Below are 27,548 nucleotides of genomic sequence, written 5' to 3' on the forward strand. Positions count from 1 at the left end.
GGAGTAACGGGGTGACTACAAATGGGTAGGGGGATTTTGTGGGGGGAAGATGTGATGAAAATGTTCTAGAATTAAATAGTGGTGATGTTTGTGCAATCTTGTGAATACACTAAAAACCACTGAATTTTATACTTTAAAATGGTGGACTTTATGGTATGTTAATTACATCTCAATTTTTTTAACTAGGTAATTAAAAAAAAATACTTTGTCAAAAGTAAAAGGAGAAACAGAAAATCTACAGTCCTAGCTGGAGAGTTTCCTCCCTTGGTCACTGATAGAACCAACCAACCAAAATCAGTAAGGATATAGATTTGAATAAGGTAAGTAAAAACTCACACAAATAGACACAGGTAGAAAACAGTATGCAGCAGCTGAAGAAAAGTCATCATCAGATGATGGAGCCCTTACTATGGACCACACTATGAACCAGGCCTTGTGCTTTGCATGTATCACCTCAATTCATCACCCTATTATCACATGCCCCCTTAATAGATGAGGAGGAACAGAGAGGGTGAGCATCTGGCCCAAAGTCACCAACCAGCTTATGCGTAACTTCCCTGCTAGGGAAGCAGAATCTTCCCTAGATTAAAGAATAAAGACTAGAATCGTTATTCACATAAATACACCCCATGGTGCTGGAGTAACTGAGGTCTGATGCAGAATGAATAAACATTAACTGTTAATGAACTACATCATCCACAAAAGCATAAGTCGGGCACCTACAGCATTTACGACACAGTGACAGATAAAAAATAATAATAATAGCAACAATTTCTTGAGCGCTTACTCAAGTTTGCAACGCACAGTTGTAAGCACTTTACATTTTTTATATCATTTAATCTTCACAATCACCTGCCAGGTAGGCACACTTATCTCCATTCCACACTTGAGGACTGAGACCCAAGGATGGGAAGGACGCGGCTCCTAGGTGGCAGACCTTGGATTTGAATACATGTGACTCTAGAATCCAAGCCCTCCGCTCCCACTTCACGACATGGCACCATCTTCACCAGCTCCATGCCTGTCATCAACACAGAGCTTTGAAACGGCGCACATGTTCCTTTGTGGAATCTCGTCTTCACAGCAACCCTGTGAAGCAGGCAAGACAGGATCACAGAATTTTCTAAAAGAGGAAAGAAACTGAGGCTCAAATGCGAAGAAATGTACCTCATGGGCACACCTCAATGCCCTACCCACTGGGTGAGACCACCAGAAACTCTAAAGAGAGAAAAAGGCAGGAAACAACACATCAAGGGTCCTTTAAGGAAGCTGTAAAATGGAAAAACTGCTGTTTTGTTAAAACACACATTTTTATTCTCTGTTATTATACTTACCAGGGTTTTATGGTTGGATGATAAATATGGGCTACTATTGATCACATTCACAGCCCACACTTCCGCTGTGGCAGGTGAGAAAAACAATGATCGCCTTCATGAATAATTCTCATTGAGCAAAGCGGGCCACAGCATTTGTTGGCTGAAGAGAAATGCCTAAAAGAGCCATTTCCAAGGGCTGGTTTATGTACATGATTTCTCTTCTCTGGCCCAGAGAAAGTGAACAGTCAGATTCATCTCTTACATGGTAAGTCACCCACATAATTACATTTCATGTTCACCAGATTCATTTATAGAGTGAACTGACATTCAGTGAGGTTAACCTAACCAAGGTCATACTGCTAAGAAGTAGCAGATCTGAAATGAGAATATAGCTCTCCTGCTGGCTAGGCCAGTGTTCCATCCAAAGGGGTATCAGGTCTGGGACACCTCACCTGTGTGGGTCTATAGAACCTTTCTGCGTGTAGATAAAGGCATAACAGAGAGAAAGGCCAAGGGTTAAAATGGAACAGAAAAAGATGGAAATTCCCAGATCTTTGGCTTTGAAAGGGCCATTAAGAATCATCCAATCTACCCACTATACAGATGTGTAGACTGAGGACCAGCCTAAAGTTACATAGCTAAAAGTGGCAGTTCAGGACCAGAACCCCAGTCTGTGACAACTTCATCATTCAACTGAGTACAGAGAGCAATTTGCAAAAGCTACTATAGAGATGACAAAGCACTCAGTCCACAGGATTATTTTTCCTTAGCAAGTCCAGGTCATGCACAAAAAGTACAAGGTGCAGTCTTTGTCCTTGAGGAGCTTATAGTCTAGCTAGAAGAATAGGTATATGCATAGGAAAACAGAATCAATAACATAAGACATCAGTAAAGGCAGCAACTACATCAAGAATTTAAAGGCCGCAGTCAGGAATTCCCTGGCGGTCCAGTGGTTAGGACTAGGTGTTTTCACTACGGTGGCCTGGGTTCAATCCAAGGTCGGGGAACTACGATCCCACAAGCCACGTGGCATGGAAAAAAAAAAAAGTGAGATGATTTGGGTTAATGGATTAAGAGGTAATTTTTTAAAAATAAAAATAAAAAAATAAAGGAAGCAGAGAGTGGCAGGTCTGGCTATGTTGAAAGGCTTCCTGAAGGAGGGGTAAGGAAAGCTGAGCTTTAAAGCATGCATAGGATGGGGAGGGGTAAGATAGGGGGAGGGGATAAGAGGTACAAACTACCATGTATAAAATAAATAAGCTACAAAGATATATTGTACAACACAGGGAATACAGTCAACATTTTATAATAACTATAAGTGGAGTATAACATTTAAAAATGGTGAATCACTATGTTGTACACCTGAACCTTGCATATATCTTACATCAACCATACCTCAATTAAAAAAAAAATTTTTTTTTTACAAAAGCATGCATAGGGGTCCAGCAGATACAAAGGAACAGGTATGTCAGTCCAGGAAAAGTGTTTCAACCTATGAAGGATTTTTATGGGCGATGAAGCCAAAATTGCAGATGAAGGCCAGGTCTTAGGTGCTGGGGAGCCTTTAGGTGCCAGGCTAGGGCTTTTGGATTTGGGCCTAGGGAACAACGGGTCTTCAAACTTGTTCAGAAGCCGAGCACCTGGCAGCCTCTGAGCTCTTCATGGAATTCCACAAGTGACAGATTACGCTTCACTCCAGGACAGAGTTAGTGTTAAGGAACCAACGGCCATTCTCCATCTGCAGTATGAAACCATACCCACAAGCAAGCATGCCTTTGAACAAAATATGTCCTCCAATCAGACAGGATCAGTCTCTTCCAAATATTCCCATTAGCAGTTACAGGTCGTTTGTTTCCTACTCCTGAAGGCCTGTGTGCTAGTGTACAAGCCCAAGTGCCATCGTTTTTCAGAAAATGTAGGGAAAAAACAACTTAAAAATGGAGAACATTCTGAGAATTTACTTCTTCACTTCAGATTGGGAAGAGGCTTCTTATAATCTAAGGGGCCCAAGGCAATGCCACAAAGAGCAGTGTCCTCCCTGAGTCTCCATCTGACAAGGAGCGCGTGGGGACAGGAGCATCACCTGAGACCAAGCTTTGGACACACATTCAGTCCGGTCTGGTCATCTTCACATTTCCTGGGCTCTCCAGACGATGAAAGGCATGTGCCGGTGGCCCTTTCATCCATGCCCACAGTTCTAAGCAGCACAGAAAGTACCTCAGAGTGGGACCGTCAGCTTCTGCAAAGGCCAGGGGTCAGTGTGGGATGCTGACAAGCCATTCTTGTGCAGGGTCCTGGAGGGAGCACAATATTTCACAGTGCTGACATGACTGACAGCCTCAGAGCGCCCCCAGATGCTGCTCTCCTAGCCCAGGGCTCACCGTTGGCCACCTTGGGCTCCTGAGGCCTCCCTGACTTCTCACCTTCAGCCTTGGAAGAAGATGTGTACCTTCGTCCCTAGGTCACCTGGCCAGGAATGGGCAGCACCCTGTGCCCAGGATGTGGGCTTCTATGAGCTGGCAGGGGCATGGAATCCTTGGAGAGTCTGTGTGTCGTGTGCCCAATGCCTGGGGGAGCTGAGAGGTCACCAGGAGTCGGATGTAGTAGCCACCAAACACTGCCAGCAGCTGCTGGGCCATTTCCTGGAAGAGGTAGGGAAGCAGAGTGAGGGCCACAGAAAAGTGTCTAAAGCATGAGGGCTACGCCAAGTGGTCCTTACACCCCGGACCAGCAGTAATGCTCACTAGGAAGAACCCGGCAAGGCCCTCACCCGGGACAACTGCAAGATGCCTGAATCTGGTCTGGAACTCCAGCTCTCAAGCTATGTGGGGCTCCTACAGCCTCAGTTTCCTCATCTCTGAGGTGGTAACCTAACTGCTAATAGGTGATAGTAATATGCACAAAAAAGCTAGGGAGCCTCAGAGCACTAGAGGAATTACCATTGGTTTACACCAGCCAATTGTGCACACACACACACACACACACACACATTTTTCCAGTTTCAAGTGTCTGTGATTTTGTAAAGTACATGAGGTCAAGGTAATGCACTTGAAGAAAATCACCAGTAAATGGAGGCAGGGTTGGGGGAATACCCCTCTGACGGCAGGATTCTTCAAGTCATACACAGCAGTACCTGCTGAATTGCTTCAGACAGTACTCCTATGTTAAAAGTGCTTATCAAAACTGGATTTATGGGCTTCCCTGGTGGCGCAGTGGTTGAGAGTCCGCCTGCCGATGCAGGAAACACGGGTTCGTGCCCCGGTCTGGGAAGATCCCACATGCCGCAGAGCGGCTGGGCCCGTGAGCCATGGCCGCTGCGCCTGCGCATCTGGAGCCTGTGCTCCGCAACGGGAGAGGCCACAGCAGTGAGAGGTCCGCGTACCACAAAAAAAAAAAAAAAAAAAAAAAAAAGAATAGGCTTTCAAATCAAAAGGGCCAAATGGGAATGTCAGCTCAGCCACCCTGGGATGGACCCTGGGCAAAGTCACTTCACCTTGCTTAGCCTACTTCCTCATCAGTAAAAGACAGAAAATCACAGCACCTTTCTGGTTGAGCTGGAGTGAGGACTAAAGGCACTAATGGATAGAAAGCCCAATACCTAATGCGCAATAAACGCCATCAGTATCACTACCATTATCATTGTTCAAAAAGCAGAAACTCCACCTAGCTCTGTAGGATCTGTGTTTCCTTGGAGTTACCCTTTGTGCTAGAAAAATGTTGAAAACTTCAAACAGCCTACCACTTACTAACTCAGATTGGTCTTCCCGCCCATTTATTCTAAAATTGATAACATAAGAAGCAAAGAACTGTGATAAGAAATTGGCCTCCTGAGGATCATAGGACTGGTTTCTGCCTTGGACTCTGCCACATTCTCCCTTGTCCTGCGAACTTGGGTGAGTCAGCTGACCTCTTGGAGGCTTATTTCACCCATCAAGGAAGAAGGGAAAATAATCTATACTTCAGAGGATATGCTAAAGAATTTTATGCCTGATAAAAAACCTGTAAAAATGTAAGAGGTCATTATAACTATTTCTCCGCCTTTTGCACACACTGGGTTCCTCCTGAAATATGACAGTCTGGCCCAGGTTGAGACTTGGGCATTGCTTGTATTTTCCTTTGCTATTTTATAAGGGCAGCTACTTTAAAAACATGTGCACACACACTGAGACTTGATATTCATGACAGGAAATTGTATTACTATTGGTTTGAATGAATTTGAAAAAATAATTTAAAAGACCCATCATAGTTAATAAGCTATTTCACATAAACCCAGACATGCATGCACAAGAAAGAACATGATCTTATCAATCTTTTCAGCTCTTCGAAGGGATTAATATATTTATCATTTTCTCTCATAATGGTCCTATTTGCAGGTCCCCCCACTCCCCATCCATGCAAAAGGGAAAGTCTGGGCTGGTTTGGACCTTTAATCCCCAAATCTATTGGATAAAAAAAAAATGCAAGTGCTCTCCTGTATCACACCCTGTCGGAGGTCGCCCCTTGCTGCATGTCTCCCAGACAGTGGGTCTGTCCTCATGGTGAGAAGAGGGTTGCATAAGCTGCAAACCACATTACCAGACTTCTGGTCTACCAGCTCTTGACCATACCCAACAGACAGCTTGGGTGGCAGGACCCAACAGAACTCTGGAGCAGGAGGAAATGGAATTCAACAGAGATGCATACAAGATTTAAATATCCAACTGCAATTTAAGGAGATGGATGGAGAGATGATAGATTGATGGATAGATTTGAAAATGACCCAAATATTCATCAACATGTCCATGGTTAGGTAGGCTATGATCCATCAATATGCAACTACATATCCAATAGAACTACACAAAAGAATACCAAGATATTTTTTAAATGGGGTGCGGGGGCACCCAATAAGTATAAAATGATTCCTCTAAGCTATCTTTTAAAGTGCTGGGGTGAGGAAAAGAATATTGAAAACTAGTAGGCTAGAAGACGTGTATGGTCCCTACCAACCCAGTAAAGGTGTGTCCCCAGGAATCTAGAGCTTAAGAGCCCCACACAGACTCTATGCAAACACCTGGTGGGGGAGGAGGGGGCCTGACTGGCCCAGGTGCCTGTTACCTCCGGCTCAGCCTCAGGAATAAGCTGGCGAAGCTCAGTCTGCATGAGTGGCCTCTCTGTGGGACCAGGACTGCTGGGCAGGAGAGGAGCCTCCTCCAGCAGGTTCTCCGGCCCCTCGGCCACCGTGGGGCTCACCCCAGTCTCCATGACAACACACAGCTGGCTCAATCTGCTTCTCAGCAAGGACTGCAAAGGAAACAGAGAGGGGCTCAGTGGTGTCCTAAGTTAGGTGGATGTAGGATGCCGGGTGGTTCCCTGAGCCGCAGACCCACATAGGACGGATAGACCGTCTACAGACTCAGATGCTGACCTCGGGAGGCTCTGGAGAGATCAGATAATTCCTGCAAAAGTATGGTCAGAAGCACTTTTCCTTCCATGCTCTCATCTGTTCCTCAAAGCAGCCTGGGATGTGGGAATCTATACCCATATGTTGCAGATGAGCAAACTGGAGCTCAAAGGAATTGCCCAAAGCCACACAGGAACCAATGGGTCCGGATCAGGGCTAAGCCACAATCCTGACTTCAAAGCCGACTACAGCACTTGCGGGGGCCTGAAAATGGATCCCAGGGAAGCAGCACAGGGCTCGAGGACAGGCGAGCTGGGCTCCAAACTTGGCATCACCAACCAGCTCTGAGGCTTCTCAGAGCCTCAGTTTCCTCCTCTGTGGAACTGGAGCAAACTCTCCCCGTTCTTTCTCAAAACATTCAGGATTTCAAACAAGTGAAAGTCATCTAAATATAAGGTATTTTCCTCTGCCAGAATCTTTATTATTGTTGTTGTTATAAATGAAATATATTCTCACTGCTATTTATTATTATTATTATAGATAAAATTTATATTCACTGTAGAAAATGTGGAAAATGTGACTAGTTTAAAAGGAAAAGAGGGGGCTTCCCTTGTGGTCCAGTGGTTGAGAGTCCACCTGCCGATGCAGGGGACACGGGTTCGTGCCCCGGTCCAGGAAGATCCCACATGCCGTGGAGCGGCTAGGCCCGTGAGCCATGGCCGCTGAGCCTGCGCGTCCGGACCCTGTGCTCCGCAACGGGAGAGGCCACAGCAGTGAGAGGCCCGCGTACCGCAAAAAAAAGGAAAAGAGGACTTCCCTGGTGGCGCAGAAAAGAGGGGGCTTCCCTGGTGGTCCAATGGTTGAGAGTCCGCCTGCCAATGCAAGGGACATGGGTTCGAGCCCTGGTCCAGGAAGATCCCACATGCCGTGGAGCAACTAAGCCCGTGTGCCACAACTACTGAGCCTGCGCGCTAGAGCCCGCAAGCCACAACTACTGAGCCCACGTGCCACAACTACTGAAGTCCAAGCGCCTAGAGCCCGTGCTCCACAACAAGAGAAGCCACCGCAATGAGAAGCCCGTGCACCACAACAAAGAGTAGCCCCCGCTCGCTGCAACAAAGACCCAACGCAGCCAAAAATTAAATATAAATAAATAAATAATTCTATTTTTAAAAAATTCTTTAAAAAGGAAGAGAAAAACAGCCATAATTCTGTAGGCAAAAACAACCATGATTCCACAGAGGTAATCTTCCTTCCAAGTAACTTTTCCTTAGACACTTGTTCCAACACTGAGGTAATGCAATCTATACAATTTAGCCTCCTGGTTTATTTTTTTGCTTTGTTTTTCACTTAAGGTATCTCACCTCTTGGCTCGTCTTCATTTCTCGAACATGGTCGGACAAAAACTGCACACAGGTCTCCAGGTCGAAGTAGACAAACCAGAGCTGGGGAGAGAAGCAACCATGACCGCTGAGGCCAAAGTCCACCAGACCTTGAACTCTCCATCTCTGAGACGGGCCTCACCTCCTGCCTCCTCGCTGGAGGCTTGCCCTTCTGGGGATGACCAGATTCACCCCGGTCTCCGGCATGAGCACGCCATTCTGCTCTCTCCAAGGCCCCCCGCACGACAGGGTCTCCTTTGGATGGCTGGTAGGCAAGTGGCTTCGTGTGCAGATTTGGAAAATGCCAAACCCTGTGCCCGCTGGGGGCCCACCCGTACCCACACCCTGGGCCCCTCACCAGCTAAGAATGCGGACATGGTGCTGAGGAGATTCATCAACCCTCCCAGGCAGAGCCCAGCCAGGCTCAGGCGCCCTGGGCCTCAACCAGCCCAGCTGTGTCCCAGACCCACTGTGTGACCTCTTTCTAGTCACTTCAGGTCTCCCCATTGCCTTGGGGCCAAGAAAACAACCATGCCAGGAGGACAAGGCCCTCAGGGTCTGACCTGCCTCCCCAGGGACCTTGTCTGGGTACTGAGGGCTCAAAATAGAGGAGGCCCCATCTCTTTGCTGAATAAATGTTGAATGAGGAATGTGGCTTGGATGGTCTCCGAGCTTCCCTTCCAGCCCCGCCTCGTGGAGGTTCTAGGCTGCTGGTTACCTCCCAGAGAGAAGCCTCCAGAAAGAAACACTGGAGCAGAGACGAAGGAAGGGCTGCTGACGCCATCTCCGTTAGCAGACTCCGGGGGACACTGCGCAGACTGGGAGAGCCCAGCCCCAAAGTGGGCCCACTGGAGAGGTCACTCCGAGTCACAGTACCTGAATCACACTCTGGCAGCCTTCTACCGTGTCTGTCACCCCCAACAGCACCCGGTGTCTCAGGAGGGCTCCGTTGGCAGCCGCCAGCCTCAGATCCGTGTTGGCATTGGCCTGTAAGACAAACGCCAGCGCCATGGCCCAACCTCCATGCTGCCAGGGAGCTCTTGGGCCTGGGCAATAACCACACACTGTCCCTCCCCGAGACACCACGGGATAATCCTGGTCTCCAAGACACATCCATTGTCTCCCCTATAAAACAGACCGTGGCATTGTTGGGACAATAAATTCAATAGTGCCAGAGAGCTTTGGGTGAAGCCCAGCTCTGCTACTTCCCGGCGGTGTGGCCCTGAACAAATGTGTCCCTTCTGAGTCTTGCTTTCTTCAGTTGTTGAAGAAGGCTAAAAAGCATCTCTGGCCCTTAGGAACATGGTGAGATTGAACTGAGATTGTGTGTGTGATGCACTTAACCCAGTGCCTGGGACACAGTCAGGGGCCACACATATCTGCAGGAGGAGGGGGCTGGAGAGCTTTGAGCATCGATTGTGGAAATAAAGCACCTGCTTTCCATACTACCTAACCCAGTGACTGGCCCTCGGAGGGGGGCTCTGGGAATCCATCTTCTTCTTTTCCCACCAGAACCAACTGACGCCATGGATGACAAAGTAGGTGCTAAGCAGACCAGGGAGGAGAGGACAGGAAGGGTGAGAGGACCCAAAGCTCTAAAAGACCCTACAAGGACTTTCAGATGCAATTAGAATGCAACCCAATCTAGGACAACGGTCTCCAAAACAGGAAGGACCCCTGTAGGGAGCTTTTGAATGTGTGAGAAGGCCCTTAACAGTTGTCACAGGACAGGTGATGCTGGCATTTAGGGACAAGGACCAGGGATGCTAAACACATGCCTTCCACTGTAGGCCACGTCCCATGACAGAGAATCTTGCACATGGAAGAACTGTCCCCCAGCCTACCTGAACCCCAAATGTCCCACTGGGCACAAGCACATGTGAAAAAATCTATTCATAATTCTCTGACAGGCTAACCTAATTCCATTTTACATAAAAACCTAAAATGTTTTGTGAATAGGTTTTAAAATACATTGAATTTTCCAGGAATGCCACTGAAGGCACACCTCGTTTATTGCGTTTCACTTTATTGCGCTTTACAGATACTGCCTTTTTGTTTTGTTTTGTTTTACAAACTGAATGTTTGTGACAATTCTGAGTCGAGCAAGTCTATCGACGCCATTTTTCCACCAGCGTTATTTTTTAAATAAGGTATGTGCGTTGCTTTTTTTAGACATAGTGCTTTTACACACTTAATAGACTACAGTATAGTGTAAACATAACTTTTATATGCCAAAAAATTCGTGTAACTCGCTTTATTGTTATATACGCTTTATAGCGGTGGTCTGGAACCAAACCCACAGTATCTCCAAGGTCTGCCTGTATTATGAAAATCAAGGGATGATTATATTTTGTTTTGCCTAGAACTTTAGCAAGGGTGTTCACCCTTTCAGAAACCCCTGTCACCAAGATTTCATGTCCTGACTCCATCTCTTAACTACCTATATAACCCTGGGCAAATTAGTCACCATCTCTCTGCCTCCACACCCTCACGTCCAAACTGGAGATAACACCCCCTAATAATAAGGGTTAGAATAAGGATGAAATGAGTTAATTCACGTAGGACACCTGGAAGAATGAACGCTCGATATATGTCACCTAGTAATATCTTTATGATGACGATACTGAACTGAAGACACCATGTTTTCCACTGTACCACTTTGGCCACAAATGAATATTTTTAGGAATGTTCAACATACCCTAGTGATGTGTTTTACTCTACAGGGGATAAAAGACAGAGTCTTGCCTGCCTTCATAAGCCTCTGATCTTGAAAAAGGCTAATAATGACCCAAACAAGGGGAAAACAAGGCAGTGTGTACAAATGCTGAGGCTCTCAAGGATGCTATGTGATGCGGGTAGGACACAAACAGTAAGAGTGACAGTGGTCAGGAAGGGGGATCTGCATGGTCCTGAGAGATGAGGGATCCGAGGATAAAGAAGTCCTTGAGCTGAGGCTCAGAGGAAGACCTGAGCGAGGCTGTGTGACCACAGACTAGTTACTTAACCTCTCTGAGCTTTGGTTTCACCACTAGTGAAGAGTAAATAATCATAACAGTTGATACATAGTGAGCATTTATGTAACACCAAGTAAGATTATAAGCACGTTGCGTCATTTAGTATTAGGTCATTTAGTTCTCCCAACAATCCTATAAGGGAGCTAAAATTATTATCCCATTGTACAGATGAGAAAACTAAGGCCCTGAGAGGTTAAATAATAAATCACCCCAGGTTGCAGGGCTAGCAAATGGCAGAGGTACCCTGCCTTCCTGTGAGGTTGTTGTTGGGCATGGATATCAGGCCCCAAACACAGAACACATAATAAGTGCTCATTAAACGATGGTCCTATGAGAAAGTAAAGGATCCTGGAGGGGATCAACAAACAGTGATGACAGAAGGGCTATTATGTACCTGGGGCCTCCATGCTGCACCTAGGCGTAAAGATCCAGGGTCTTGTTTGTCTCTGTGCCCTGTGCCTAGCACATCCCCTGGCACTTGTGGAGGCTTCATAAATGCCAGCTGAATAAGGAAGAAAGGGAGGAAGGAGGCAGAGAGCCCCAGCAGGCATTCCCTGAACTGCCTCCCTGAAGCACCTGCCAGGTGCCAGATATTTTGCTTGCTCCTGATAAAGCAGGGCACTTTGCTTCTTACCCCTCCCCAAGAGAAGGTTCTTGCTGCAGAAGCAGCCAGCTCCACTGATTTTTTTACAGGCCAAACACAGGGGCCATGAGAGCTTCAGCAGAGCCCAAGGGCAGCATTATTCTGTCACCCTCATCGCAAAGCCCGACAAAGATCCTTTCAGAATGATTAAGCCATGAAGTTCCTATTTGTCCCTGTGAGCACAGACACTAAATGGAATTCATACCCCCAAACTTTGACCACATTTCCCAACATCCCACCCTCTCCTCTGGAGTGAGGCAAGAGTGGAGTGTTTGCCAAAGATCTCAAAGTCCAGCTCTGTGCTAGGTGCTGGGGGAGCTTTTGAAGCAGCCGGAAAGACAGTGGAGGGGTGGTTGCCAGAGTAAGAGTCCCCCAAGGATACGTAAATCCTACTTCCCAGAACCTGTGAATTTATGTTACTTGGCACAGAAAAATTAAGGGTGTAGATGGAATTAATGTTGCTAATTAGTTAGCCTTAAAATAGGAAGATTGTCCCAGATTATCTAGACAGCCCAATGTAATCACAGGGGACCTTGAAAGTAGAAGAGGGAGACAGAAGACTCAGAGTCAAGAATGCAAGAAGGACTCAACCCACCACTGCTGGCTTTGAAGATGGAGGAGGGGGCCATGAGCCAAGGAATGCAGGTGGCCTCCAGGAGCTGGAAAAGACAAGGAAACAGATTCCCCCCCTAGAGGCTCCAGAAAGGAGGCAGCCCAGCCCTGTCAAACTTTTAAACTACAGAACTGTAACACAACACATTTCTGTTGTTTTAAGCCACTACATTTATGGTTATCTGTTACAGCCACAGAACACCAATACAGTTGGGTATTGACTGAGGATAGGGCTTGGAATCTGAGCGTCCTGGCCTTGAATTCCAGCTCTGCCATTTATTAGCAGCATGACCTTGGACTACTTCTTGGGCCTTTCAGAGCCTTGGGTTCCTCACCTGCAAAATGAACGTAAAAGCCTCTACCCAGAGATTTACTGGGGGGTTTAATGAGTTAATGCATGTAAAGCATTTAGTAGACGACCTACCACATATGAAGTGCTCAACAGTAACAAGAGACAGATGTTGACGAAGCAGAAGACAATTAGCAAACCATACATTAAGCCAGGGGGTATCGATCGCCTTTGTGAATGAGATCAGGAATCAGAGGGTTCAGGCTTTGAACCTCCACTCTGCCACTCAGAGTGGGATTGGGACAAGTTACCTAAACTCCCTGATCACCCACCCACTCTCTGCCTCAGAGGTGGTTACTGGGGTTAAATGAGACACAACTGTCAACCAAGCACCAGGTAGAGTCCATCCACCTCTCTCCAGGTACCTTGTGCTGTGAGGTGGGTCCAGGAAGCACCCTCGCTCACAGGGCTGTGGCGAGCACCCAGGCAGAGGAGGTGCATGGAAGGGCTCAGTCACCTCAAAGTGCCATCCTGCCCGCTCCCAGACTCTCTCAAAACACAGCCTGCTTCCAGCAAAACAACCCACAGGCATTAGAGAGAAAAACAGAAAGGATTTAATCACATGTGTGATTTGATTTCTTTTAGCCACTGGGCACATGGGTCAGGGTGAATTTTCATGGTTGGGGAAATTCTTTGAAGCAGGTAAAAGAAAAATCTGACTTGGGATTCTCCTGTCCACACAGCCTTTCTGGAGGGAGCATGGCTGGAGTCCCCGGATGTCTTACCTTCCTCTGGTGTCTCTCGAAAATGAGCACAAGAGTCAGGGTCAGGCTCATGGCAGCCAGGGTCACGAGGAGTACACCCAACCAGTGGTTCCCCAGGGCGAACATCTGGCTGGTGGAGTAGATGTTGGCCCATACCACCACGTAGAACACCTGCAAGAAGCCAGAGAAAGGGAACGGTCAGGAACACCAGTCCTCAAATGAAGCAGCTCCATTCCAAGGGACACCCTCTGGCCACTTCTGACACCCTCCATGGATGCGAGAGCTCACAAGGCCAGTCAGAGACTGATGGGGGCGGGAGATTGGGGTGGTCTGTGAGAATGGGCCCTTGTTCCTTGTTCAAAAGCAAAGGGAGAGGCAAGGGGTTAGAATAGCTACTCCAAATCCTTCCTTACTCTGAATTCAAATAAAACAGAAAAGGGCAGGGGGCTTGGGAGTGAGATAAATTTGAATCAGAAGCCCACGTTGATCCTTCAACAGCTAGGTGGCCTTAGATAAGTTGTAACAACTCTCTGGGCCTCAGTTTCCTCATCCGTAAAAAGGGGATAATAATACCTACTTCACATGTTGTTATAAGGGTTAATAAGATAACCTACGTAATAGCCTAGCACTTCTTAGGAAATCAGTAACTGCCAGTTGCCATCCCTTCCCCTCCTAGAAGCAGGACATGGGAGTCAAGAGTGCTTTTTGACCATTTATACATACAGAGGAGTGGCAGGTCACAGTGGTTAAGAGCACAGATGCAGAAACCAGAGTGCCTGGGTTCCAACGCTGGCTGTGTCATATTCTGTATGCCTGTGTGTGTTTATGTATATATATATATATAGGTGTATACATATGTTTATATGTATACACACACACATATACGATTAGAGCTGAAATAGACCAATCTGTTGAACAGATGGGGAAACCAAGTCCCAGAGAGGAGGAAAGTCTTGACAAAGCCAGACACTGAGTCCAGAGCCTCAGTGGTGGGTCTACAGATTCCCAATCCCCCAGCTCTGCCCTTAATAAACCCTGCCTCCCATCCTCTACATGGGGAGCTGGTTACAACTCTCCCCCATGAATCTCCTCTTACACCAAACCCAGGTCCAGGTGTACTGCTCTCTCCCAGGCAGCCCAGCCACCAGCCCCCAAACCCATGACCCACACCAGGGCACTATGCCGAATTCAGCAGTGCCTCAGAGGCCTCCCTCGCTCTTACCACAGCGAAGGCCAGCCGCATAGGCCTTGAGTTGTAGATGATGTATCTTCTCACTTGGGGCTCCAAGAGGGCACTCTCAGCCAGGCTCCTGTACTGCTCAGCCGGGACCTGCTTGGCCACCCAAGGGAAAGAGACCCGTCAGCCACGGAGAACCACGCCCCACTCCTTCCCACCAGCAGGGGTGCTGTGGCCAGTTCACGTGGCTGTCACGTGGAAGGGGGATGAGGTGCATTCCTGGCTGCCCCCAAAGGCAGAATGAGGAGCATGGAGCACTGCGTGGCAATCACAGGGTGCAGCTTCCAGCTCAGAGAAGGACAGGCACCACTGGGGAGGTGGGACAGCTCGAGATCCAGGAGGACATCCAGGAGAGGGATCCCTGTAGCCCAAGGCTCAGCACCTCACAGCAGACCCAGGATAGCCTAATGGTTAAGGTGCAGGCTGTGGAGTCAGCCAGCCCTGGGTCCCCAAACCTTGGCCCTTCCCCTCATGTGCTGTGCGACCTGGAGCAAGTAACCCCACTTCTCCTCAGTTTCCTCCTCTTTAAAATGAGGACAGGGACTTCCCTGGTGGCGCAGTGGTTGGGAGTCCACCTGCCAGTGCAGGGGACACGTGTTCGCACCCTGGTCCGGGAGGATCCCATGTGCCGCGGAGCAGCTAAGCCCGTGCGCCACAACTACTGAGCCTGCGCTCTAGAACCCGTACTCCGCAACGAAAAGAAGCCACCACAATGAGAAGCTCCCGCACCGCAACGAAGAGGAGTCCCTGCTCGCCGCAACTAGAGAAAGCCCGGGCACAGCAACGAAAACCCAATGCAGCCATAAATAAATAAATAAATAAATTTTTAAAAATAAATAAATAAAATAAAATGAGGATAATCAAAGTACACCTTGTAGAGGTGATAGGCATATTAAATAAGATAATACATATACAACATTTACAATAAATATACATAGAGTATGTATATACATATTATCTGGACATCTTTGGGGGCCTCTGTTCTCTTACTTAGACAGATACGTGTGTCTAAGTGTATATGTACACAAGCCCGGTGCTGGTTCCATAGTGAACACTTGATACACAAGTGTTATTCTCAAACTGTACCATCAATAACTATTAATACAGTCCAAGATACTGAAAATTCACATCTTCCTGCCCAAACAAAAAATGTCATAAAGCAAAGGTCCTATGAGAATGGATTGCTTAAGAACACAGAATTTAATCATTAGAGATGATATTTAGGAACATGGTAGAACAAGATGTAAACTGTTCATCAGTTAAGAAAACCCAATCTGAAGACAACTGTTTAAGAAAAACGTTCTTTTGTACAAAGGCTGAAATGAAGCGTGTGAAGTAAAACCAGCTCATGTGCTGATGTGGGGCTAGTACTGTCAACTTGGAAAGTTTCCCTTTAATGGTGATAAAATGTTGTTTTAAACCATAATGCAATTCTGTTTTAAAGGAGTACTCTCAAGTCTTCAGGGTAAAATTAGCAATGTAGCTTCCTCATCCATAAATAATCCTCCCTGGGCAGTGAAGATGAAGGCCTAATCATGCTGGAGGATTTGAGAAGAGCAAGAACCACACCTGTGGGCTTCCCTGGTGGCGCAGTGGTTGAGTCTGCCTGCCGATGCAGGGGACACGGGTTCGTGCCCTGGTCCGGGAAGATCCCACATGCCGCGGAGCGGCCGGGCCCGTGAGCCATGGCCGCTGAGCCTGCGCGTCCGGAGCCTGTGCTCCGCAGCGGGAGAGGCCACAGCAGTGAGAGGCCCACGTGCCGCAAAAAAAAAAAAAAAAAAAAAAAAAAGAACCACACCTGTGGGAACTTAATAGCAATACCACAATTTATTGAACATTTACTATGTGCCAGGGCCAGTGCAAGTGTTCCTCGAGCACTACTTCTCTTAATCCACACAAAACCCCTGCGTAATAGGTATTAATATTGCCCTCGTTTTACAGATGATGAGACTGTGGCTCAGAGAGATTAAGTCACCTGCCTAAAGTCACCCAGGCAGTAAGCAGCTGAGCTGGATCTGCATCCAGATCTATGAACCCCCATGAAGTCTATGCCTCGAATCGCTATGCTTGTAGGTACTGCATTATCATCTAATGAATTCATGCACCCTTCCCTTTGCAGAAGCAGTTCCTTCTCCTAAAATGCCCTTCCTCCTGTCCACCCAGCAAACTCCTGTTTTTTCCTTCAAGAGCCCAGATCAAGTATCTGCTCCTTTGCAAAGCTTTTGTTAGAATGAATAAAGGAAACCTCATTTATACTGGAGTTGGGAAGGCCAGAAGGAGGTGCTCTCATGCCCTACCACTCATTGTCATCTGCAGACTCCAAACAGGAAGAGAATCACCTTGCATCTCCAACAGGAAGAAGGTCGGTTTCTGCCTTTTACTACCTCAGCAGGAGGAAGGAAGATTTTCTCCTCGCCTGGCAATAGCCCAGCCAACAAGAGGCTCACAACTCAGCCAATGAAAAGCCACTACACTTCGAACCCCCAGTTTCCCCCACTGGCCTCCTTGTTTATAAGAGCCCCTCCCAACTTCTCTTTTACCTCTATAAAAGAACAGTCCTTTCCTTTGTTTCTCCAGACTTGCCCAGTTTTTACTATAGCGTGCTTGTCCCGAATTGCAACTTTCTGCTATTACCGAAGAAACCCATTTTGCCAGTATAGTAACTGGCTGCTTTAGTTTTAAGGCAGACACTTTCATAACCACTGCTCCCCGAGCTGAGTTTATCACTTTCTCCCGTGAATGTCTTCAATGCCTTGTGCATCCCTCTACTGCAGCATTTATACCATACTGTTCTGCTTTACCTGACGCATGTCTATCTCACCCACTGGGCTCTGTGAGCAGTGTGACGCCAGACACAGGGACCTAGTCACCTCTGTAGTACTCAGTGACCGCCTAAGTGGCCAGCACAGGGTGGACACCCCATAACACACATCTGTTAAGTGAATTAATTGGAAGGAGAGGACATCTTCCTTATGTCCCCTACCTTGTTGAGCACAGGATAGGTGTTTAATAAAACTGTTGTGAATAATTGGATGATAGAATAGATAGACGGACAGACAGGTGGATGGACGGATGGATGGAAGAAAAAGTACTAAGGACTCAATAAAGTCAGCACTCACCTGAATGCCCCATGTCTGCAGTTGTTCCTCGGCGGCTCCCAGATCGAAGGAGATGGGTGCACAGGTATTGTCAATCCGGAGAACTGTGAGGACCTGGCCATTGTGGAGCTCTGAAAGCAGACCAGAAGCTTCATGTGGCTGAGCAATAAGGACTTTGGGTGAGCCCAGACCTTGGTGGCATCACCTCCTCTGGCCTTGAGAACATTCTCATAGCAAGGAGGGACTTGCCATCCTCAAACCCCTACAGGAGAAGGACTGGACTTGACTGGAAAGCTCCCAGGAGACAGAACTGAGGCCGGAGGCTATTAGGACATTATTTGAGACCATAAAAGGAAGAACTTCTCAAGAATGTGAGCTGTCCACACACAGTCTGGGAGGTAGTGGGCTCCCCCTCACAAGGGATATTTAAACAGAGATTGAGCAACTAATTGCACTGAGGAGATGATCCAGCAGACATTTATTCGAGGATGGCAAAGGAAGCGCAACCAAACAACTTACATCCCTAGTGGGCTCGGAGTCTAAGTAAGAGGTAACAATGTGGTAGGCACAACAGTGAACCCCCAAGGATGTCCCCACCCTAACCCCCAGAACCTGTGAATACGTTATCTTACATGGCAAAGGAGAATGGGGGTTGCAGGTGAACTTAATGGTATTAATCAGCCGGCCTGAAATAGGGAGATTATCCTAGATTATCTGGGTGGGCCCACTGTAATCACAAGGATCCTCAAAAGTGGAAGAGAGGGAATTCCCTGGCGGTCCAGTGGTTAAGACTCCATGCTTTCATTGCTGAGGGCACAGGTTCGCAGGTGAACTTAATGGTATTAATCAGCCGGCCTGAAATAGGGAGATTATCCTAGATTATCTGGGTGGGCCCACTGTAATCACAAGGATCCTCAAAAGTGGAAGAGAGGGAATTCCCTGGCGGTCCAGTGGTTAAGACTACATGCTTTCATTGCTGAGGGCACAGGTTCGATCCCTGGTTAGGGAACTAAGATTCCGCATGCCATGCAGCGCAGCAAAAAAAAAAAAAAAAAAAAAGTGGAAGAGGGAGGCAGCAGAAGAGCCAGCAGGGATGTGACGACGGAAGAAAGGTACAGAGAGATGGAACATTACTGGCTTTAAAATGGTGGAAGGGCGGGCTTCCCTGGTGGCGCAGTGGTTGAGAATCTGCCTGCCAATGCAGGGGACATGGGTTCGAGCCCTGGTCTGGGAAGATCCCACATGCCGCGGAGCAACTAGCCCCGTGAGCCACAATTACTGAGCCTGCGCGTCTGGAGCCTGTGCTCTGCAATGAGAGAGGCCACGATAGTGAGAGGCCCGCGCACCGCGATGAGGAGTGGCCCCCACTTGCCACAACTAGAGAAAGCCCTCGCACAGAAACGAAGAGCCAACACAGCCATAAATAAATAAATAAATAAATAAATAAAATTAGAAAAAGAAAAAAGTTTATAAAAAAGAAAAAAAAAATGGCGGAAGGGGACTTCCCTGGTGGTCCAATATTTAAGAATCCGCCTTCCAGTGCAGGGTACGCAGGTTCGATCCCTGGTCGGGGAACTAAGATCCCACAGGCCACGGGGCAACTAAGCCCGCGCGCCATGGGCTTAGCTCTAGAGCCTGCACGCCACGACTAGAGAGAAGCCTGTGTGCCGCCCGCATGCCGCAACTAAAACCCAACGCAGCCAAGTAAATAAATAAATATAAAATTTAAAAAAAAAATGGTGGAAGGCTTCAGGAGCCAAGGACTGTGGGTGGCCTTTAGATACTGGAAAAGAAAAGGAAACAGATTCTCTGCTGGAGCTTCCTCAAGGAGTGCAGCCTTGCTGACCAGGGCTGTCAGGCTGTGACCCGACAGTCTGGCCAGTGGCAGACTTCTAACCTACAGAACTGTAAGAGAAGAACTGCATTTGCTAAGCCACCGTTAGTGGCACCTGTTACAACAGTCACAGAAAACTAATCTGCTGACTTACGGGCCAGCCCTCCCCAGCGTCTCTGCACTCGCTCAACATTTTAAAAGCATATATCGAGTGGAGTCATCCCTTAAAAACACACATCATCTCAGGCTTGTCACAACGGCTATCAAAACTCTTGCCCTGCAGGGCTGCAATGAAGCCAGACCAGGAGACCCGAGGGAGGCCAGCTACAGTGAAATCCCCTCGGGTCCAGGGAGGAAGAGCAGCAGAGAGAAGCCAAACCAACTTCCCTTCTGAGCAGAAGAAACTCTGAACAAAAGGACCGAGATCTCCTTCCATCACGTACGAGGCCCAGGGAGCCACCAGACAGCAGCCAGGGCAGCTGCTGCGGGGTAGTCCAGCCCTGAGACTCTAGGATCCCAGCGTTCAGCCACGCAGGGCTGGGAGCTGAATATTTCAGCACATTTTCTGTAGCTGTTACTCAGAAGAGGAGGCAGGACTGAAGGGATTAAACCATGAACATGTTACCTGCTGGCTCAGGGCCCAGCTCGGGGCAATCCCTGAGTCTTAAAGCAAAATGACTAGCTCTAGGGCTTCCCTGGTGGTGCAGTGGTTGAAAATCTGCCTGCCAATGCAGGGGACATGGGTTCGAGTCCTGGTCTGGGAAGATCCCACATGCCACGGAGCAACTAGGCCCGTGAGCCACAACTACTGAGCCTGCGCGTCTGGAGCCTGTGCTCCGCCACAAGAGAAGCCCGTGCACCGCGATGAAGAGTGGCCCCCGCTCGCCGCAACTAGAGAAAGCCCTCACACAGAAACGAAGACCCAACACAGCCAAAAATAAATAAATAAATTTATTTTTTTTTAAAATGACTAGCTCTGGGGCTCCCCTGGTGGCGCAGTGGTTGAGAGTCCGCCTGCCGATGCAGGGGACGCGGGTTCATGCCCCGGTCTGGGAGGATCCTGCGTGCCGCAGAGCGGCTGGGCCCGTGAGCCATGGCCGCTGAGCCTGCGCGTCCGGAGTCTGTGCTCCGCAACGGGAGAGGCCACAACAGTGAGAGGCCCGCAAACCGCAAATAAAAAAAAGAAAAAAAAAATGACTAGCTCTACCTTCCGGGAATCCCTGGCCCACCCATATGCTCCTCTAACCCCTCACCCTGTCCATCCCTGGGCCCTGCCACCTGGGCCAACAAAATCTCTCCCAGCTCCAGGCATCCCTTGGTATCTTCACCACAACCCTAGGCTAGGCTCCCTTCACCTCTCCCTGTACCTGCCATAGTCTCCGAACTGGTTTCTCCAACCTGCTCTTCCTCTTACAATGCATTCACACAGCAGCCAGAGCACAAATCAGATAATACAAATGCTCTGAGTAAAACTTTCAATAGCTTCCCAGTCCTCTGGCAAAAACCAACCTCCTTACCTAGCTCCCCCAGCCCTTCGAAGAACTAGCCTCCTGCCAAACTCACCTTGAAGGCTCAGCCTCATTCTGTGTCTTGCCACCCCAGCCTCCTTAGCTCCCTGGACATGTAGTGTTCTCTCCCACCCCAGGGCCTTTGTGCATGCTCTTCTGGCTCTCTCCCTACAACACATCCACCTAGCCTCACACCGTTATATCTAAGTCATCATTTGTGTTCCAGCTCATTAATCCCTTGCCCAGGGAGTCTTCCCTGACATTCTAAACTCGTGGCAGATCAAATCTGATAAACCTGCCCATAACTACATGCTCTTCTCCTTTATGCGTATCAAAGACGAGCACACGTGTATGCAATTACTTGATTAAAGTCCATTGTCTCCATCAGACTATATACTCCCACATTGGTTTTGCACATCACTGAATCCCCTGAGCTGGGTTCAGTGCCAGGTGTACAGTAGGCACTAAATAAATGCTTCATATATAAATGAGGTGGGGAAAGCACAAGCTAGATGGTTTGGGGTTCAAATGGTAACTCAGCCTCTCACTAACAGAGCACCTTGAAGAAACAATTTAATCCCTGGCCATCCCCTTAGAGGATGATCATATCCACCGCAGAGGATTTTGCAAATAATTAAGATGATGAAAATTAAGCGCTTGGTGCAAAATGGGTACTGAATGACTGGCTGCTACTGTTGTCATAATTTAAAAGCCAGCTTGTCAAAGCTCCTAAGTTACCATAAAGGCACACCAGTTTAGCTGTGTTGGTTTTTACCTTCCCACACCTTGTTCCAGAAAGGATTTAAGGCGGCTTCATAAAATAAAATATGAAAAGATAAAATTATAAAATTAGATTTAAAAATAAGCAAATGAGGGAAAACGAACAAAAAGAAGATCAAGACCAAAATAAAATAGAACAATAAAATACGATAAGAATAGCTTCCAGGAACTGAGCCCGTCTGATGCACCAGGCACGGGCTTAGACTCACAGTCGTGATTCCGTTTAATCCTCCAAGACTCCTAGAAGGTGGAAAACCATTACAATGGAAAAGGAAACTGAACCTCTGAAAGGAGAACCAGCTTGCCTGGTGGTACCAGGGGAAATGAAAGTAAGAAGAGAAGTGAAGAGAAAGGGTAGCATACAAAATGCAGGCAGTCGTGCTGTGTGGAGCCTCAGACTAGCCCTCCACTGCACAGCACAGAGCAGACAACCCACGCTAAGCTGGATCCCAGGCATGGAGGTTGTGAACCGCTCCCCTAGCATTGCTCTTTACACTATGAGGACAGTGTTTGCCTGAGCAATATGAGGACTTTTCATAATGTCTCTGTTTCCCTTTCAAACCATGAGTTCCTGGATTCTTGGCAATAACTCTCTCATCTGTTCCTCAAAGTGAGAACTGCAAGTCCTCCACTTAGAAATACTTGTTTTTACACCTAGGCTAAGAAAAAGGATCTGAAAAGCTACCAAAGAAGCGCGTGTGTGTGTGTGTGTGTGTGTGTGTGTGAGTGTGTGTGAGTGTACAGGGAGCTATTTCCTATAGTGGGACAAGAAATGGCTTGCCAAAAACCAGTAGAGCAATATCTTCAAAGAGCTGAAGGCAAATTATTCCATTCCATTTCATTCTACTGGTGTGTGTGTGTATGTGAACTGCTTTCCTAATAACAGTAGTCATAAAAGGAACCCTTGTTTTTAAGTTTTAAATCATCTAAGAAACAAGCCACAATGCAAAATGCCATCTCCCCTTGCCTACGCCCAGCCACTCATTCATTCATTCATTCAACAAAATACTTATTGAGCATATACTATGGGCCAAGGGCTTCCCTGGTGGTGCAGCAGTTAAGAATCCACCTGCCAATGCAGGGGACACGGGTTCAAGCCCTGGTCTGGGAAGATCCCACATGCCACGGAGCAACTAAGTCCATGTGCCGCAACTACTGAGCCGGCGCTCCAGAGCCCGTGAGCCACAACTCCTGAAGCCCGGGTGCAGAGAGTCCGTGCTCTGCAACAAGAGAAGCCACTGCAGTGAGAAGCCCATGCACCGCAACAAAGAGTAGCCCCCGCTCACCGCAACTAGAGAAAGCCTGCGCATAGCAACAAAGACCCAATGCAGCAATAAATAAATAAATAAAATAAATAATAATAAAATTTAAAAATAATAGTACTATGGGCCAAGCCATGTGCTAAGTACTATAGACACAGTGATGAACAAAGCAAAGCAGGGCCCCTGCACTCGTGGAGCTTACATTCTAGTGAGGAAACTGGACATTCAACACTTTATTACACAGGTAATTATTTAATTACAGACTGGTAATTGCTATAGGGAGAAACAGGAATATATCAGAGGGTCCCGGCTTAGGCTGGGTCATCAGGAAAGGATTCCCCATGGAAGGGATACCTGAACTTAGCTCTGAAGGATGGATGGAAATTAAGCAGGTAAAAGGAGGCAGGGAAAGGGCATAACACACAGAAGGGACAGCAGGTGCAAAGGTCCTGGGGCAGGGCAGCATGGCAGGAACAGAGACCAGGGGCACCAAGAGCCATTTAGGCAGGCCTGGCAAGCTGGCGAATGATAGATCTTCATGCTAAGCCTAATGGGAAACACGGAAACACAAAGTGCTTTGGTTGGCTGTGCATTTTTAAAAATCTCTCTGAGACACCATGCAGAGAACAGAAGAGGCAAGGAGGAGAGGTGCTAGGAAGCTATAGCAGGGATCCTGGCAGAGGGCAATCTAATGAGTTGGTGACAGAGAGAATAGGTAGAAATGACAGAAACTGGCCTGGGAACACATCCCCAAATGCCCACCCTTATCTAAAGATACTTCTGTGCCCCTCCACTGCCCTCCCCTCAATCATACATAGTATGAGTCCAGTTCAGCATCCTGGGGGGATAGGGGAGGAAGGAATTAAGGGTCATGATCCTACCTTGCCCCCAGCCAGGAGGGCTCCCGCCAGGCAGGGCGCTCCACCCAGGGGAGGAGGTGGGCAAGGGGCCGGCCGCACCGCCGGGGTCCATCTGCGGTTCACACGCCATAGCAGAGCCAACAGGACTTCTGCTTCCCCTTCTCAGAGCTGTGGTGCATCCTGGAGCAGCCAGCCCAGCTTCGCCTGCCTTCAGAAAACAACATCACGAGAAAGAACTTCAGGCCTGGTCCTGGGCAGGCCAGGCTCCTCAGGCTCTCAAGGCCAAAGCCATCACCAGACCAGTGAGAGCCACCCAGAGTCTTCCCTTGGACTGTGGTCTTGCTGATCATGCTGAGGAACGTTCTCAGAGGGGGTGAGGGGGAAGGGCTAAAACCCTCCAAGGCCTTGGCTGAGACTTCCCTCTGCTCTTGGATCTTCTCCAGCTCAGACACATCGAGGGGCCCACAGAGAACTCACGAGCTGACCAGGCCCCACTCCCAGGCATCTGGGATTTCCCTTCCTGACTGAGTACAGGGCAGGTATATTCATCATGGGGAGCCTTGTTTATACAAAGCAGCAAATGTTATGAAAAGAAAAGAGCAAGGACTTTAGCACCAAAAGACCTAGATTTGAACCTTCACTCAGCCCTCACATGCTCTGGGATATTCACTGTCAAGGCACTTAACTCCCTGAGCCTTTCTGACCTCATCTATAAAATGGGTTCAGGGAGGCCTATCTGGCATAGCTGCTGTGGGGGTAACACAAGGAGACATAAGTATGGCATCCAGTACCCTGCTCATCATAAGGCCTATTTCCTCACAGGTTTTTCCCATTTCACAGGAGAGAAAACAGAGGGTCAAAGATGTGACATGACCTGCCCAAGGTGGGATGGCTGGGAGCTGTGGAGACAGGAGATGGACCAGGCCATCCAGCTGCAAAATCCAAGCCCATCATTCCCGTGCCCCTGAACCTCAGCACCCAGGTCTGGCTATCGCTGAGCCTCCTCCTTAAACTGCCTTAAAAAAGACTGGGTCGGGCTTCCCTGGTGGCACAGTGGTTGAGAGTCCGCCTGCCGATGCAGGGGACGCGGGTTCATGCCCCGGTCCAGGAAGATCCCACATGCCACTGAGCGGCTAGGCCCGTGAGCCATGGCTGCTGGGCCTGCGCGTCTGGAGCCTGTGCTCCGCAACGGGAGAGACCACAACGGTGAGAGGCCCGCATACCGCAAAAAAAAAAAGACTGGGTCGAGAGAGACTGCATTTCCCAGGTGTGATCTAGTAACAAGCTCCAGTTGGCATCTGAGCTGCCAAGCTGTGGGAGGGCAGGGACCATCTCCCCTCACTTAGCCCAAGCCTGGCGCACAGCAGGCACTCCTAAATATCACTGAGTACCGGTCAGTCATATCACCCTTTACTTCCTCCCTCTTATCTTGTACCCCCCCAAGAGGCATGAAAGCAACAACAACAGCCCAAGGATGTCTGCCCCGCACTTGGCAATAACTGAGGCCCTTTCCTGCCTCACCTGATTATATCCTAGACCCAGGAGACAAACAGAATCCTTGGATCCATTTTCCAGACCAGGAACCCAGGGACATCATAGCTAGGAACCTGATGCCTGGAGGAGCTGTACTGGAATCTCAGAAAGGTCCTTGAGCCCACCCTCACTCCTCCAGGCAGGAGGGACCACCCACAAGCTGGAGCTGCACAGACATCCTTCCAGACTACATGGAAGGTTCATTAGCTGCAAAATCCCACAAGCAGACATTGTCTTTGGGAAGAAGAAATCCCAGCACCCCAGTTGGCCCAATTAGCCTCCACAAAGTCCCAACCAGAAGAATTCATTCACCTGAAGGCCATTTAGCGTAATGGATAAAAGCAACCTGCACCGTCCTGCCACTTCCCACGTGTACGACCTGGAGCAAGTGACTTGTATCTGCCTCCGTTTCTACACATGTAAATGGGAATGATGTAACGAGGCTATTGTGAGGCTTAAGGAATTCATACTTGAATCACTTGAGAGCAGCACGGGGCAAAAAGGAATATAGCAATCATTATTTTTACTCCACAGACACTCCCTAAGAACCTTCTAGTGCCAGGCCCTGTGCTTTCTAAACTATAAAACCAGAAATAAAATCTTAAGTCCCTCCCCGTTCAGCCCTCCCTGCTGGGTACCACCATCTGATGGGAAAGAGAAACTCAGAGAAAGAGAAATAACAGACAATGACCAAAGAAGGCAGTCAGAGGGAGCCGGCAACACCTTGGAATGAGGGAAGAGTTCTTCAGGAAGCTTCTTGGAGCAGGGAAAGAGGCTCCTGGCTTGGCAAAGGTAGAGCAAGGGGAGGGACTACCAAGTAGGGAGAGGTACAAACCAGAGGCCAGGATGGGCCCAATGAGGGCAGCCTCTGCACTCACCCTGCAGCCCCTCATCCAACCTGGAGGCTGCAGAGGGCAGGAGGGGTGTTGGCAAGACTGGCCAAGGGCAGGTGCTGACCCATCACCCATCAGTGTGTCCTGACCTGCCACCCCACTCAGCCCTGCACTAGCCCTAGGGGGCAAGGGAGGGAGGGAGAGGCACCAGGGTGGAGTCAGAGCCAGGGAGCGAGCACAGCCCTGAGGCTCCTGTATCTAACGGGTCATCCACTCCCCAGCTTCCTTAATTCCCACGGCTGATTCCCCTTAACCAGACCTTCCAGTTATCCATCTTTTTGAGCTGAGTGGCAAGCCTCTGCAAAGGAAGATATCCTAAAAGTCCCGCTGAGCAAAGGTCTCCATTTCTGCAGGCACTGAGTGCCCAGCTTCCCCAGGAGGCCCTGTACCTCACTAAGGGGTGTGCGTGTGTGCCTTCGTGTGTGTTGGGGGAGAAGGGGAATCCTACAGTTTTCACAAGTCAGGTTTTGTTTTGTTAAACTGGCAAGTCCCAACAAGGGACCACAGAGGGTCTGTCACAGAAGTTTTGGGGTGGAAAAGCCTTGAGAGACAATGGCTCCAAGCTCTCCACTTTCCACATGAGAAAATTAAGACCCAGAAACGAAAGTGAACTATCCAAGGTCAAGGAGCCAGGTGGGGGATGGAGCCACAACGGAACCGAGCTCATTCGGGCAAGGGATGTTCCGCCGCATCTGGCCTTGGCCTTGGGCAACTGAGTCTAGCTTCAGGTTCTGCCCTCAAGTCTCCTCCCGGGTCTGCTGTCTCTGGGCCTCCCTCACCCTGAAATCAGTGGGAGCACTGTCCCAAGCCCACCGGCTCCCAGGAGCCGCCCGAGAGCAGCTCCCACGCACGACAGAGGGAAATGGGGCCCAAAGGCGCAGGAAGAACGCGGACGCGGCCCGCGGCGCCCACCCCAGACCAAGACACGGGCGCCCAGGCGGCAGCACGGGACCCGCGCGGCTCAAATCGGGGCTCGCGGCCGCCCGCGCCCGGCCCCGCGCGCAAACACAGGGGCGCGCACCCCGGGCCCGCGCACACTCACCCGTCCGCGCCGCCGTCGCCGCCCTCACCGCCTCCCGGGGGGCCCGGGGACGCGGAAGGTCTGGGGGCGCCGCCTCCCCACAACGCCGCAGCCTCGGGGCA

General features: G+C 48.9%; 1 protein-coding gene across 2 annotated transcripts; it reads right to left on the reverse strand.

The window, feature by feature from the left end:
- Positions 1 to 358: 358 nt before the first annotated feature.
- TMEM268 (transmembrane protein 268) lies at positions 359 to 27,548 on the reverse strand. 2 transcript variants are annotated; one of them, XM_081236391.1, is made up of 10 exons: positions 27,448 to 27,548; positions 24,001 to 24,187; positions 17,757 to 17,866; positions 14,623 to 14,730; positions 13,422 to 13,571; positions 8,955 to 9,065; positions 8,061 to 8,141; positions 6,411 to 6,596; positions 3,740 to 3,958; positions 362 to 3,610 (listed from the first exon to the last, which is right to left on the reverse strand). In XM_081236391.1, exons 2-9 carry the CDS (start codon positions 24,107 to 24,109, stop codon positions 3,779 to 3,781), a joined length of 1,035 nt encoding a protein of 344 aa, XP_081092517.1. In that variant the 5' UTR covers positions 24,110 to 24,187; positions 27,448 to 27,548; the 3' UTR covers positions 362 to 3,610; positions 3,740 to 3,778. The 2 variants fall into 2 exon arrangements, with proteins under 2 accessions (XP_081092518.1, XP_081092517.1); XM_081236392.1 differs by lacking the exon at positions 6,411 to 6,596 and having other exon boundaries at positions 359 to 3,610.

The sequence above is a fragment of the Mesoplodon bidens genome, assembly GCF_964165515.1.
Source record: "Mesoplodon bidens genome assembly, chromosome: 6".
Taxonomy (NCBI): Eukaryota; Metazoa; Chordata; class Mammalia; order Artiodactyla; family Ziphiidae; genus Mesoplodon; species Mesoplodon bidens.

Excerpts from the sequence above, each read along its gene's own strand:
- TMEM268 (XM_081236391.1), bottom strand. The coding sequence starts at position 24,109 with ATGGCGTGTGAACCGCAGATGGACCCCGGCGGTGCGGCCGGCCCCTTG. Across the intron at positions 17,867-24,000 it reads CCCTCCTGGCTGGGGGCAAG|AGCTCCACAATGGCCAGGTC; the intron begins GTAGGATCATGA and ends GTCTGCTTTCAG. Across the intron at positions 13,572-14,622 it reads TGCGGCTGGCCTTCGCTGTG|GTGTTCTACGTGGTGGTATG; the intron begins GTAAGAGCGAGG and ends GGCTTCTTGCAG.